The sequence below is a fragment of the Ceraceosorus guamensis genome, assembly GCF_003144195.1.
Source record: "Ceraceosorus guamensis strain MCA 4658 unplaced genomic scaffold IE81scaffold_164, whole genome shotgun sequence".
NCBI classification, from domain to species: domain Eukaryota; kingdom Fungi; phylum Basidiomycota; class Exobasidiomycetes; order Ceraceosorales; family Ceraceosoraceae; genus Ceraceosorus; species Ceraceosorus guamensis.
Genome location: NW_020290159.1, coordinates 1 through 13,787, shown reverse-complemented (window position 1 = coordinate 13,787; position 13,787 = coordinate 1). Strand labels below are relative to the sequence as shown.

The 13,787-nt window shown below is 53.4% G+C and overlaps 3 protein-coding genes across 3 annotated transcripts; 2 read left to right on the top strand and 1 right to left on the bottom strand.

Moving 5' to 3' along the window:
• The first annotated feature begins 5,819 nt into the window (after positions 1-5,819).
• On the top strand, positions 5,820-9,264 carry IE81DRAFT_327014 (NOC3p-domain-containing protein). Its single transcript, XM_025514981.1, has 4 exons — positions 5,820-6,516; positions 6,602-7,584; positions 7,650-8,167; positions 8,235-9,264. Exons 1-4 carry the CDS (start codon positions 6,122-6,124, stop codon positions 9,204-9,206), a joined length of 2,868 nt encoding a protein of 955 aa, XP_025366097.1. The 5' UTR covers positions 5,820-6,121; the 3' UTR covers positions 9,207-9,264.
• Positions 9,265-9,644: 380 nt separating this feature from the next.
• On the top strand, positions 9,645-11,039 carry IE81DRAFT_327013 (putative PPA1-H+-ATPase 23 kd subunit, vacuolar). The gene is made up of 6 exons (XM_025514980.1): positions 9,645-10,013; positions 10,163-10,240; positions 10,324-10,448; positions 10,527-10,703; positions 10,801-10,814; positions 10,883-11,039. Exons 1-6 carry the CDS (start codon positions 9,829-9,831, stop codon positions 10,907-10,909), a joined length of 606 nt encoding a protein of 201 aa, XP_025366096.1. The 5' UTR covers positions 9,645-9,828; the 3' UTR covers positions 10,910-11,039.
• On the bottom strand, positions 11,026-13,711 carry IE81DRAFT_343651 (hypothetical protein). Its single transcript, XM_025515748.1, has 3 exons — positions 13,590-13,711; positions 13,389-13,512; positions 11,026-13,307 (listed from the first exon to the last, which is right to left on the bottom strand). Exons 1-3 carry the CDS (start codon positions 13,691-13,693, stop codon positions 11,175-11,177), a joined length of 2,361 nt encoding a protein of 786 aa, XP_025366095.1. The 5' UTR covers positions 13,694-13,711; the 3' UTR covers positions 11,026-11,174.
• Positions 13,712-13,787: the final 76 nt, after the last annotated feature.

The following is a 13,787-nucleotide window of genomic DNA, read 5'->3' as shown; positions in this document are numbered from 1 at the left end:
GGGTTGAGGGGTATCAGGGAGCTTCAAATACTCCACCAGGTATCAGGGACATTGTTTGGATGAAGGACCCACTCTGTAACCTCAGCCCCAGCAAAGAATCATAGAAGAAAGCAATTGCCACGTGAATCACATCGAAAGGTTGTGAATCACATCAGTAAAATTTCCCTTGATACTGCAATGAAATTGAGGCGCGTGTCCAGCACTGCCAACTGCGACAACTCGGGCTCTATGATCTGGGCTGAAGAGTTGTTTGCAGCTGCCAGCATGGAGGCGCTCAAGGTCAGCCATGTGCTGGCTGCCTCGAGGGGCCTGTTCACCTCATCTATGGTCATGAGACCACACCAAGGAGCAGAAGTACAAGCGTCACGCAGCAGAGCTCAAGCTGAGCCGCCAGGTGGCCAAGCTCAAGTTGGACCATGCCATAGCACTGGTCACCATCTGCCAGTCCTTGACAAAGAACTGAAGGAGGTGTCGCGTGATACTGCACTAAGCTCATCTGCGCTCTTGCATTCCCTTAGTGGCTTCCTCCCCCGCTTGGGCCTGTCGCTCACCACACGGACATCGGAGTGTGCGCGCAGAGTAGCGATGCCAGTGCTTGTCTGGCCGGTGACCAATATGAGGTGACGTGCTGCTCCGGGAGGGTGTCGCTTGCTGCAGCTGTACACATGCTCCCAGTAACGTGGAGCAGTAACGCTTTCTACAACGTTCAAAAGCATTAAAATCCCTTGGCATCACTGGTAAGCCCGAGAGAGTTGGAGACCAGCGTATGTGAGTCCTTCCCATCTGCCAGACAAGCAGCAAAGTCGATATTAACACATCGGACAATATCGTAGTAATGCGCAAAAGAAAATATCTCCAGACGAAGCGGCCTCCATGCAGTGCTGATGTGAAAATGCTCAGCCAAAAATCTAGCTCAAAAAGTCTGATCACTGTGCTTGCGCTTTCAGATACTGCTCCTGCCGGCCGATATCGATTGCAAGAGTTTTCTGCTCCCACTGCTGTGATCTCCATTGTGAAGTGCAACGCGTGTGCTCTGATGGGCAATCTGTCTGATTTTAGATTGCTGATCTCAACTCATGCCTGCCGCAGCTGATGGATCACGTCCCTGCATCAGACAGACCGGTCCTACGCGCGGCGCTGCTCTGCTTCAAAGGCTGGAAAGACATGACCCACGTGTCCAAACCCAAGCATTTTATCAGCAGGCGTTGCAACTCTGCCCAACACAGCTTCATTTTTGCCATTTGGGGTGGCGCACTGTGCCACTTGCAATAATATTCAACTCCCCGCACGCTGTGGGCCAAAAAGTGGCTCGCATTGCCAATGTGCAGGCCTCAAGAGTGGCCCGACGCCAGAAACATATCAGACTGCCATGGAAGCATACTCGAGGACTGCTGTCAAAACATGCAATGTGCGCAATGACGTGTTTACTAGAGCAGAAAAGACGAACAGACATCTTGGCTCAATTGTGTCTTAAAGGGAGAAGACAAGCTTAATGTCTGCTGAGTCTGAGTACGCGTCAAAAGTCCCGAAAGCACAGAGCTGACGTCGCTGTGTATTCGAATCTGTCCTTCGCCGCGTAGCGCACGATGATGCTGCCTACGATTGTTGCCTGCGCATTGTTAGATAGCCTGCCGATGGCATCACACAAACAGAAGCAAGCGGCCTTGCACAGAATCCCGTAGAAAATTCGAACAGCACGGAAGGAAGCTTTGGGAATCGACGCTACTGCTGTCGCGAGCGTCGCAATTATCGTCTAGTCGAGACTCCGTCTTGCTTGCAGCGAGCAAGCAAAAGCGCTATGAACAAAAGTCCAAGATCGCGCCTCAGATTACGGTGGTGGACTCTCTCGCAGGACCCAAGCACCTGAAGCATCTGATCGGTAAGCACTTGGATGGTGGCGCAAGTTTGATCAAATTCCTCTCACTTATGAAAGGCTTCATGGAGTCATGTCCATCACTACGTTTCTCGGCACATCGTACGAGCAGATGCAGATCGAGCATTACTTTTGATTGTGATAGCGCTCATTCGTTGTCTTGCCGCTTAACGAATGACTTAGAAGGATGTATAAATCAAAGATTTACGGAAAGACAAGCCAGCCTACAGTTTGATCTGAGCGTCAACAACGCTGTAGTCTTCTTTGAAAGCAAGTCAAGTGGTCTGCGCCTCTTTTGTGACAAATCTCACGCGATTGCATCTTCACTTTGTAATTTTTGTTCATCACCCGTATTTCAAGGCTCATACCTGTTCTGTTGCGAGCGATTACACAAGACTTGAAGAAATGTTGGACGAGTCTTTCCGCAATGTAATCCTTCAAACATGGTCCCACACACAAATCTAGAACCTCTTTCAGTGCAATCTCCGCTTGCTCTCGAGCAAAACGTCAAGGCGGCTGGTTTGTGCTTTGTGATTAAATCGTTACTTGACTTCCTACCGACGAATTGTGTTCTTCGGTCGTCGAACGAGGACCAATGACAGCAACCCCTAAACTCAGTTGAGACACCGACACACGTTTGAACAATGACTGAGAGCACATGTGATCGGCTATGAGATCTCAGAATGTGAGCTCGGCTGGGATGCCGAGCGATTGTAGCTTCTCGTAATGGGCATCGAGGCGTAAGATGTTTTCCTCGCGTCAGGTTCTTTCATTGAGTACTTCAAGTCTGCACAACATTTTGAGTCACGACCTTAGTAGCGCGTACGTCAGACATTAGATCTGATTCTGCGGGGATGAGCTGACTGTGCTGGCAGGCTTGGTCATTCACGTATGCTTTCAATTCGATGATAGCGGTCGACCGCTCTGATACCACTGATGGAATACCAAATGACGTGGCAAACTGCTCTTCGCGTCTTTGTCTGGATTGACAAAGCGGAAAAAAAAAAGAAAACAAAAGGAAACAAAAGAAAACAAAAAAAAAAAAATTGGGCTCTCCAGAGAAAGACTTTCGGTTGCGAGCGCACACAGTATCAACGCTGGTATCAGGTGAATAGATCGCGAAGAGATTCTATTTTGCTCTCTTGCCGAGATTTTTTCATGACAAGGACGTGCGTATTTGTTGTCTCGGGTCGCAGAGACATGCAGCAAGACTCTACTCCTCAAAGTTGTGCATCCGGTGATTCGCTTGCACTGCATCATCCACGTCACAACTTTGACACGATTCAAGGAGCACCATTGTCGTTGCGTTTAAACATACCCGTGATAGTACATAACGTCTGTATAGCTACTCAAAATTACAATTAGCTGGTGCTGCGGTTTATTGATGATACACCCGTCCTCTGCTGGTCTTGATATACAGATCCAGACCGTCTAGATGATTCCGAGCCATGAGCGTGTAATGCGCAATCAGCTGATCATTTGAAAAAAAGGAAAAAAAAAAAAAAAAAAAAAAAAAAAAAAAAAAAAAAAAGAGTGATGATGGATAACATGGAAGGAGAGACCTGGAGATGCAGAGACCCGCATTGGCTGATGACTCCGAGGGTATTAAGAGAAAGTTTTGGTCCTTGTGGTGTCTGCTGGGAGGAAAATGATCGAATCATTTCGACCACATGCACCAAGACTTATCTTTGTGGACACACCTTGCGATGTTTTGAACGCCAAAGGGCTGTCCTCAACTTTTGTGTGGTAGCGCGGCAGAGCTTGTCCTTATACGCCTTCATACTTTCAAAGGTTCCCGGCTCCATTCTTTTGCTTGGTGACATTGCTGAGTCTTGGTGCAAATAATCGAAGTACTCTGGCAGCCAGAGCAGGGAAACTGCAAAGGGCCAGCCAGTATCGCGCCTGGAGACGTCCGTCCCTTCATGCTAATTCTGCTTCGTAATCCGACCGATCTGCTTAAAGCGATTTGTTTGTTTTCCAGTTTCGCTGCTTGGACCTGCGTGTTCCAACCGGATCGCTTGCCCTTCAGAGGTCTCAAGCATGTGCTATCACTCCAGTTTGTGTACCGTCAACGGGCATCCAGGGCGCGATCAGAGGGTCCTTGCCGGTGGTGAGTTGTTTTAAGCATCAGAAAAACGTCTTTTGTGGGACGCGTGTAGTAGACCGATAGGGAACACTGTAGTGTCCGAGCAAAGTATGCAACAAAAAATCACGCATCCCTATGTCACAGAGAGCACACAGTCGATCCAACTCCCATCGGTCTCCGGCAGCATCCGGTGTCTTTGCGCTCGTACAAGCACAGATGCGCTCTTGGTAGGCCTAGCTGCACCGTGTTCGTCCGTCAGGACCTCACTGATGTATCAGGACTAGCGCACCTTTTGGAGGTCGGGGAGCTAGGCACTCTGCGATCAACATGCTGTCGTTGTTCGGGTCTTCTCTTTGTGTTCCCCAGAGCTTGTAAAACGCGTTCGAAATTGCCGTCTATGAATGTCGCGTATCGTAGCCCCGTCGCTGGCCAGCGCCGCACGAGGTAGAAGTAGGAGTACTGCTTCTCTTGCATTGGTGTCAAAGCGGGCTTGAGGATCGCATCGCATAGATCGAGACAGATGATCAGCTCAAAAACGAGGCTTGTGCTGGGAACTCATGCGTCACCACCAGTCACAGGACTTCCGGCAGTACAGCCTCGACGAGCGACTTCGAGATCTCCTCAATTAGCTGTGTTAGCTTGTCGTGGGCCACATTGAGAGATCTCGGACAGCATTGGGCTCTCATACTACAACTTGCTGCCAGCTTTGGCGACTGCTCTTCATTTGTATGAAATTCTTGTCAGACATGATCATGCGCCGAAGTCTCGCGTTTCGCTTGGCATGAACGGGAGCTCGATAGGCGGCCTTGGTAGAGTAGACGAAATTCTGGACAACGGGATTGCACCCGGTGGTGGACCGTAACGTTCAGACAATTTGGCTGTAACACTGCAAGGCAACGATGAGGAGCTGTTGAAGAGAATGATATGTGTCTTTGCTCGGGTGTATCATCCGAGAGTGGCGCTTCACGCTTCATTTGAAGGAAGGTGACGCTGACGAGAAGTGACTCAAGTCACAAGCGACCAGCATGCTACATGATGAGAACATCTGAGTGTAAAGAGGTAACTGCGCGGGCGTCTGAGCTGTGTTCTTCAGTGACGAAGCGAGTTGTAGCGCCCAGAGTCTCCAGTCATGCTGATTTCGATCAAGAGAACTTACACTAGACAGCGACTGACTGTAAGCAGAGCAGTCTTCGAATTCATGAATTGGCAAACGATCAATTCATGAGCACAGAACAAAAACAGCAAAAGAACAACGAAAGAGCTCGAGTGACTGTTCTCAAGGAATTGGCGGTGCGTCAGCAGGAAAGCGCATGTGGAGAATGTTTGAGCTGCCCATCCTTGATAGTGTGTGAGCCCCACGGTCATCTGCGAGGGAGAAGCGCAAAGCGAGCCAAGAGGTTGGAAAGGCCCGGACAGGTTGCGACTAATTCCGTGTGTTGAGGCAAAAGCTGCAATAATGTGTGATGACAATTCGTCGACAACCCAGCTCATATGACAGCCTGTGATCTACCACTAGTAGCTTCGCGCTGCTTGGAGAGACGTGAGTGCACACCTGTTCTTTTGCTTTCACGATTTGGTGATCCACATCCGTTATTATTGAAGGCTTCTCGAGCCACGGGTCGAGAGACACGCAAAAAAGAGTCAAAAAGTTCGAAGTGTTGAGTCAAGAGATGGACGTGTTGGACGACGGCAAACGTCACGTGATGTCACGTCCCGCGGCGCTGACTCGGCCGAAAGATCTGGCAGCCCTTGCACACAATTTTTTGGAAAAGCCCTGGCTCCGAAGACGAAACGGTGAAGCAGCGGTATATAGATGTGGTCACGAGGTGTGGAGTCAGAGTTACGAGTGTCTAGGCGTGACCATGCAATCATCAATCGAATGTGAACCTGACACTTCATCGTCCCCAAACCATCTGGCAATCGCACTTGACGGCCTGCGAATGATTTTTGCAACTCGCACGCGGGCACGCACGCTCATCTCCACCTCGAATGCTCCTCAAGAACGACTAAAGTAGCACCCTACAAGCAGCCGGCGCACTGCGTCTTGCTTGACACAGTAGATCGGCTTCGGTCCTCGAGGAAAACTTCGCTCGCCCAACTCGCCTCGTGCATTTGGCGCATCTCGATTACCTGGCAGTCCGCTCCCTGCTCGACAAAGCGGCATGCCAGGCAAACGGCCTTACCAAGGCCCGCCCTCAAAGGCCCGGAATCCTTCGGGCACGACGAGTGGCAAGAATGCTTCAGACAAGGTCATCAAGAAGCAGAAACGCGGCCCAAGGGCCTACATAGATCTACCGCAAGCATCAAAGCAGCCGGCCCGCGCCTGGATTTCAAGCGAACAAGAGGACAACTCAGGAGATGAAGACTTGCAAGCCGCGCTGGGTGCTGAAGAGATGGCCGGAGAAGGAATCGACAGTGATGGCGATGGAAAAGAGGGTATCTCCCCGGAGTCGCACGCAATGCACCTCGCAGAGAACGGCCTTTCGAGCAAAGGCAAAGGGAAAGCGTCGAATGGCTTGGACTTCTTGCTGAATTTGGATGCTAAGGGGATTAGCAAGTGAGTGCCATTGCCTCAGGGTTGGGTAGTTGGAGCCCGGATCTGGATAGCTAAATTCACAGTGGTCCCGTGCCCCGCTTTTAAGATCGCGAGCCGAGTTGGCTCGATTGAAGAAGCGCGAGCGCGCTCTGGAGCGTGCCAAAACTGCCAACCAGTCTCGAGAGGGCAGATCGACCAGCGTGGGCAGCAGCAGCAGTAGCGCAAGCACGGACATGCAGGGCTTGAGCGATGACAGCGATGCTCAAAAAAGTGTTCTGAGCGAGTTCAGTGATACGGATAGCCAGCTCTCAGACGAGGATCGGGAGATGGATGTTGAAGCGGAGCATGCCGCCCGCATCAAGGAGGTGCAAGCACGTAAAGATCGTGTCGAAGCACGTCAAAGCGCTGCAGCAGCAGAACGTAAGCTTCCTGTGCGCAGCATGCGGGGATGGGCATCTGCCTCCGACTCCGAGTCTGGGCTCAGTGATCGAGACAATGGCTTTTCAGGCGCAAGGGACGCGGACAAGTCCCAGCAAAAGCCTAGCAGAGCAGTTCATGATCGCCTCCCAGAAGACGAGGAGACAGCGCGGGAATCCACGGACGACGAAGAGCAACAGAAAGCCGCTCGCCGAGCAGCAAGCCGCGTGTCCACCATCACATCCAGTGCACGCTTCGGCATGCTTGCGCCTTATGAGATCATGGGGCTCAAGAAGCGAGGCGACCGCACACAGGCAGCAAGAGAGCAGATTGCCAAGCTGGCCACGGACGTCGTCGCGGACCCGGAAATGTCTCTCGGCCTGCTCAGAAGACTGGCTGTCTTCGCCAATCGCAGCATTCCTCCGCCGCCTGATGCCGACATCACGAACACTGACGGCAAGCGCTTTGTCGATGATGCTATTCGAGGAGCGGCCATCATGAGCATGTGTGCCGTTTTCACGGACATCTTGCCAGGATATCGAATCCGCCCACTGTCCGAAGCGGAGCGAAGAGAGAAGACGAACCAAGAGACTACACGCCGAAGGGAATTTGAGCAGGGGCTCGTCGATGTGTACCGACAGTATCTCGAAACGTGCGACAAGGTCATCAATGGTGTGTAGGGCTTGCCGCCGCGCCAATAGCGACGCGCTGACTGACCTCAGCTCCCCACCCCATAGCTCGTATCGCACTTTCCGAATTAGCACTACAGGCCATGTGCGTGTTGTTGACACGTACGACCCATTTCAACTATCGAACAAATCTCGTTCGTGCTTTAGTATCACAGCTGTCGCGCCACGGTTGGAGTAAGTCGAGTGAGATCAGCGCTCTCGCACTGATCGAGGTGCTCAGCAAAGATCTTAGCGGAGAGATTTCCCTCGAGGTGGTGCGTCTACTGAACCGCATGATCAAGGAGAGGACATACAGGGTCAATGCACGGGTGTTGGATCTTCTACTCCATTTGCGCTTGCGCGACGAGCTAGGAAATACCCGCGCAGACACACAGAGAGCGAGCAAAGGAGAGAATGCGGACAAGCGCAAAGCTGGAAAGGACAAAGCGAAGCCGAAGGAGGTCCGGAAGGGGAAAGGCCAGCACTTGAGCAAGAAGCAGGTCAAGGAAATGCGCGAGAGGGCGGAGATCGATGAAGAGATGAAAGAGGCCAACGCCGAAGTCGACCTTGAAGAACGCGAGAAAAATGTGAGTTCTCGCACAGGATTCAAACGTGACTTTTGGTGCTCATCACTTCGCCTCCGCCCAATATCAGCAAACGGAGACCCTGAAGTTGTTGTTCGTGCTTTACTTCTCAATCCTGAAGGCTCCTTCCGTGCCTGGTCCGTTGTTGGCCTCCTCGCTGGAGGGACTCAGTCGCTTCGCGCATCGCGTCAACGTGGACTTCTTTCGCGATCTTTTGGCTGTTCTACGCGCACACGTTGTCGAGGCTCGCCAGCACGCGGAGTCTGACCTGCTGCCTCGGCATCCTTTGAATGTGGAAGAGGAGGAGAATGGGCCAGATGCGGACTCAGCAAAATACGACACGGCGGAGGGGAGCGAAATGTTGCGTGATGACCAAGCCTGGGGAGCTGGGGCGGTCAAGTCGCGCAGCGCCAGACGGGATGGCGCCCGGGAAGCGCTTCATTGTCTCGTCACCGCGTACGAGCTACTCTCGGGTCAAGGCGAGGCCCTCAACATCGAACTGTCTGACATGGCGGGACACTTGTACGCGATCATGTTGCCGCTAGCACTCTCACCAACGATCGAGGATCCTCCGGTGCTTCTGTCATCTGGGACGAGCTCAGAGGCGCTGCTTGCTGGCGGGATTAGCGGCAAGCACAACGGACCGCACATGCATAGCCATCTTCTGCGCACAGATGCTGACATTCTTATCAGAGCGCTGGAGCTGGCTCTGCTGAGGCCACGCATAGCCACATTCAGTTCTGAGGTCAATGCTGCCTTCGTCAAGCGAATGCTAGCCTGCGCCATACATCTACCGCCTGCGACTGCTTGCCGCCTGCTTGTGGTTGCTAAGAACTGTATTGCCCGGGATGAAAAACTCGAGGCGCTGCTGGACACCAATGACCGGGCGAAGAATGGAAAGTTCGACGGGGAGAGTGACAACATAGATGCTGCTAGGCCATTAGCCGCTGGAGAGGCTGCGTGGGAACTTCACCTTCTCATCCATAGCTCCAACGCAGATGTTGCTGCAGAGGCAATGAAGCTTGCCAATTTGCAAAGATGAGACTCGCAGTGTCTCACACTCACCCTTGGCCTCTGGCAATTCATGCTCTTTTCCAGAGCGTGAGCCTTGCCCTTGCGATGTGTGCGATGCATGGGTGCGCGATGTATTCTCAAAGGGGCAGCAGAAGAATTGCGACTCAAGTTGACTCCGCGGTCACACGTCTAAAAAAAATGACGGTCTGCATTGGTAGGCATGAGAAGATGACTCAAGCACTGTGACTGTGATGAACAAAGTCATGCTTCTCCCTCTGACTACCAAGATTCACCAACAGCGACTCCGGATGCCTCCCCACGCTCGCGGGGATCTCGATATCACGTGACCCGGAAGCCCCTGGAGTCAAACTTGGGCGAGATGCGCGAGGGATTGGGCGCACACGCACGAACCAACCGTGGCAGTTGAATCTCGCGTGGAGCTGTGGCATCGTGTTCATCTACGAGACACCATCTTCCTACGCTCCTACTCAAAATTGTACCTGTGCACCACCTTTCGTAGTCGCGAGTGGCTCCCAGTCGATCTCTGTGGAACGTAGCCTTCGCTCGCTTCGCCGACTTGGCCGCATCGTAGGCTGTTTCACCCAAGTCCACCTACCTCATCGCATCGTCACTCCCCGGAAAGGCGCAGGATGTCGCTGCTTTACTCTGTCGGTGCATCTGCATCGTTGACAACGCTGCTGGCGCTTTATTTGATCTTCACGGGATCAGGAAGCGCCTTTGCTGTCGGAACTTTTCTGGAAGAGACGAGTCCGTATGCGTGGGCACTGCTTGGGATCGGTTTGTGCATCGGATTGAGCGTGGTCGGCGCTGGCTGGTGAGTCTTGAATGCTCGCTCGGTCACAAGCCCTGGCCTTGCTCGCGCAGGGCTTTGAGACCTGCTCTTGCATACAAGATGTGAACACTCAATGCAGTCAGGCAATTTCGGGGAACGTTGGACTGACCATGGTTCTTGGGCGACCCTAGGGGCATCTTCATCACTGGCTCGTCCATCCTGGGAGCCGGAGTCAGGTCACCTCGCATCACTACGAAAAACTTGATCTCGTGAGTGCGCATCGCTCTTTAATGCCCGCTACAGCCAAAATTGCTTACTGTGAAGGTCTCTCGCGATCTACCCGATTGCACAGCATCATTTTCTGTGAGGTGGTGGCTATCTACGGCGTCATCATGGCAATCGTCTTCAGTGCCAAGATCAATGGCAACCTGAAAGGAGGCGCCGACGGATTGTGGACAGCTGACAATTACCTTACTGGTGAGTCTAGGCTTCGCCCGTCCTTGTGGATTTACGTTGGGCCTTGCGTTGCTCACCTTCAAGATCACGAATCATCAGGCCACGTGCTCTTCTGGGGTGGTTTGACTGTCGGCTTGTGCAACTTATTCTGCGGCGTGGCAGTGGGAGTTACCGGCGCCAATGCTGCAGTGGCAGATGCTGCCGATCCTCAGCTGTTCGTCAAGATCCTCATCGTTGAAGTATTCAGCTCAATTTTGGGTCTCTTTGGATTGATCGGTGAGTTGCTCGCGTCAGCAGGAATGACAGCATACCAAGCGGACGACTTACCGCGCTGTCATTGCTTCTCTCGACTTGCTCTTTTCTCGCGACGCAGTGGGCCTAATCATGGTGAGTCATCGAGTCTGGCCATCATGGTCAATCCGTCGCGCACTGATACCCTGCCTCCTCATTCGCAGACTGGAAGCGCTGTCGAGTTCTCGTGAGGCTCACCTCAGGTTGGTGTACAAGCACTGTCCGCCGCACAAAGCCATAGGGCGGTACCTCGGGTAGCTTTGATGCACAACATCAAGCATTCGAGCTGCTGACTCGTCAGCACACAATGGAATTGATGCATTTGCATAAAGTTCTGGAGCTTGCCTAGGCTACGTGCGTGCTGTTGAGGCGCAAGAGTGAAACGCGACCGGAAGGTGTGCATTGGATATCGAGGACTGCGCAATGGATTGAATCAGGCGCCATCGCAGGAAAGTGCTATCGATTCTCAAACCGAAACATAGATAGGTCCTTCAGCGGCTCTCGCTGAGGAAGCTCAGCAGTAGAGCATCGCGTGGCCTCAGAGTCCGAGCATCGCGTGAGTTGACGACAGTCAACCGGGTCGTAAATTCTTGGGCAGATAGGAGCCTGGTCAGCGGCTACTGCGCCGCCCTCCTTCGCGTTCACGGTACCGTTCGAGGTCCCAGGCGCAGAGAGTGCCGGGTGCCAGGTATGCGCACGTGAAACAGCGCCAGGCATGAAGCGGAAGGAATCCAGCTTTGACATTGACAATGGTGTCGGAATGCTGATACCTGAGCGGCGCGGTGTCGCTGTATCTTGTTTGGCTGTGCGCTTGGTGTTGCTCGAGGCGTGACTGTCGAGCTGGAAATCCAGCCTGGGCTTGCTGGTCGTCGCGCTGCGGGGCGCTTTTGTTTCCCGAGTTTTGCTTGCAACGTGAGGCGTCTTGAGGCCGGGCGTGTTGCGACGATCTGCCAACGCATTCGTACTTGGCACCTGAGCATTATTGAGTTCGAGTGACGCCGTGGGACCCGTGACGGCTTTCATGGGTGTTCGCGCCGAGCGGTGGGCTGACGACGCATCACAGAACGTGAACTTCGAGCGCAGATCTGATGAGAGTCGTCTTGAAGCTTGTTCGAGCTTCGCGTCTTCACGGACAGCCCCGTGCATATCCCAGAAGAGGTCTGGATCAGTGCGATCGATCCTCCCTCTTGACCTGAGCGTGACGATTTGACGTGCCTTCGCGCAAGTCGGGGATTCCACGACCTCGTCCTCATCGCCGTGCCTACCTTCTGATTGCGGGCTAGACTCATCGAGACGCAACCGCTTGCGTGCGCCGATGCTTGCTGGCGAGATGGAGCATCGCTCTGCTGATCGGCGACCAGGCGTAATAGGAGACGAGATGAGACCATCTGCAACCGAAGAGCGTGGTGGTGAAGAATCGTCGAGGTCCGAAATTTGCGAGGCTTCGGGGCGGCCCGCATCGTTGCCGAGCCAATAGCCCGAGTCCTCTTTGTCTGATATGCAGCGCTGTTGAAGACAATCCGCGACGGGGGCGTCGTGTGCCGAAGAAATTGCGCTATCATCATTTAATTGTTCAGCTGCCGTCGCTACGCGAGATTGAGCAGGCAGTGCGGTTTCGTCGTCAGCAGGAAAAAACCTACTTCGCTGCACGATTGAACTTTCTGGAGTAGCCAGCTGTACAGCGGACTTCGTGGAAGTGAACGCGTGTCCGGTGGACGCGTGTGACTGCTTCGCGCTCGATGCTCTCCGCTCGACCTGCTTGCGGGAGCTAGCTGCACCAACGGCAGTCTCAGAGGTCGTCTTTCCGAAGAAGCTTGTCATCTTGGGTTGCTTTTCGGTCAAATGTGAGGAATAGCGCTGCCCTGATGGGACATTGGCGGAGCGAGATGCACTGAAAGGACTTCGAGGCGTCGTACCGTGCTTCGCGTATCGTGTTGCGGCATGCTGTGATGAGGTTTGAACTCTGCCAAGGTCGACCACTGCCTCGCGCGTGATTGGATCGAGATCCCCATTTGCCAGGCTGAGGCACTGCTCTCTGGGCACTTCGTGACCGATGCATGGGTCCTTGTCGATGTTCTCTGCCTCGGCACCTGGTAGAGGATTAAGTGTGGTAAGACTGACAGCACCCTCCGAGTTCCTTTCGAACACTCTTTGAAAGACAAAGGTGCGCTCTGCAGTGTTGAAGCGCTCCTGATAGTCCTTCGGAACGCGCATGCCTTCCATGCGAGCAGCCTGCAGAGCTTTTGCGACAGTGTCGCACTTGCGTAGCAGACGATGTGCAGTCTTGAGGCCCATGCCGACGATGGATTCGAGGTAGTCGCAGCCTGACAGAATAGCCATTTGACGGAAGTGGGCATCGTCAAAGCCGTGCAGCGACAGGGCCTTGCAGCGAGTGAGCTGGTCGCGTCTGAGCTCGACGCAATCGCCGCTAGGCTCGAGCTTGTAGAGGACGGTGTGGCAACCAAATACGAGCAGATCAGAGTCTTCGGTGACGATGCCTTGTATATCCCCCCTCTTTTCCAAGTATGCCAGCTGTGCATCTGCCTCGTATGGCGCTACAATGTACGGCACACCTGCTTTGCGCAACTCCTGCAAAGATACGCGAGGGGGGTAAGCGTCGCACATCTAGCGTCAAGACAACGGCTCATCAGGCTCGCGACCTGCACTCACTTTGATGAGCTGGTAGGCCATGGCTGGAGTGACGTCGACGCTCTTTGCGAAGATGTCGTGCGCTTGTTTAGTGAGACCCTGTTTCAGCAACGTCTTGGCTCTCGTTCTATTTTCTTGGCGTCGACTGTGGTCACGAAACTACCTGTCAGCCGCGTTCCGCATGAGGTCAGCGCTGTACGCAGAGCCACACTGATGACTTACGCAGCTCGATCGGCTTCAGTCTTGGCTTTGGCTGGTAGTCTGTCCCCATCGAATACCAGGTACGGCGTGACACCGTAGTGCTGCAGCATTCGGACGCGAGTCATCGCAAATTCGACGTAGCTGGGAAGAGTAGGGAGTAGCGCGATGGCATCAGCAACCTGTCTCTTCGAGTCCTCCCTCGCGAACTTGCCCCCCCCC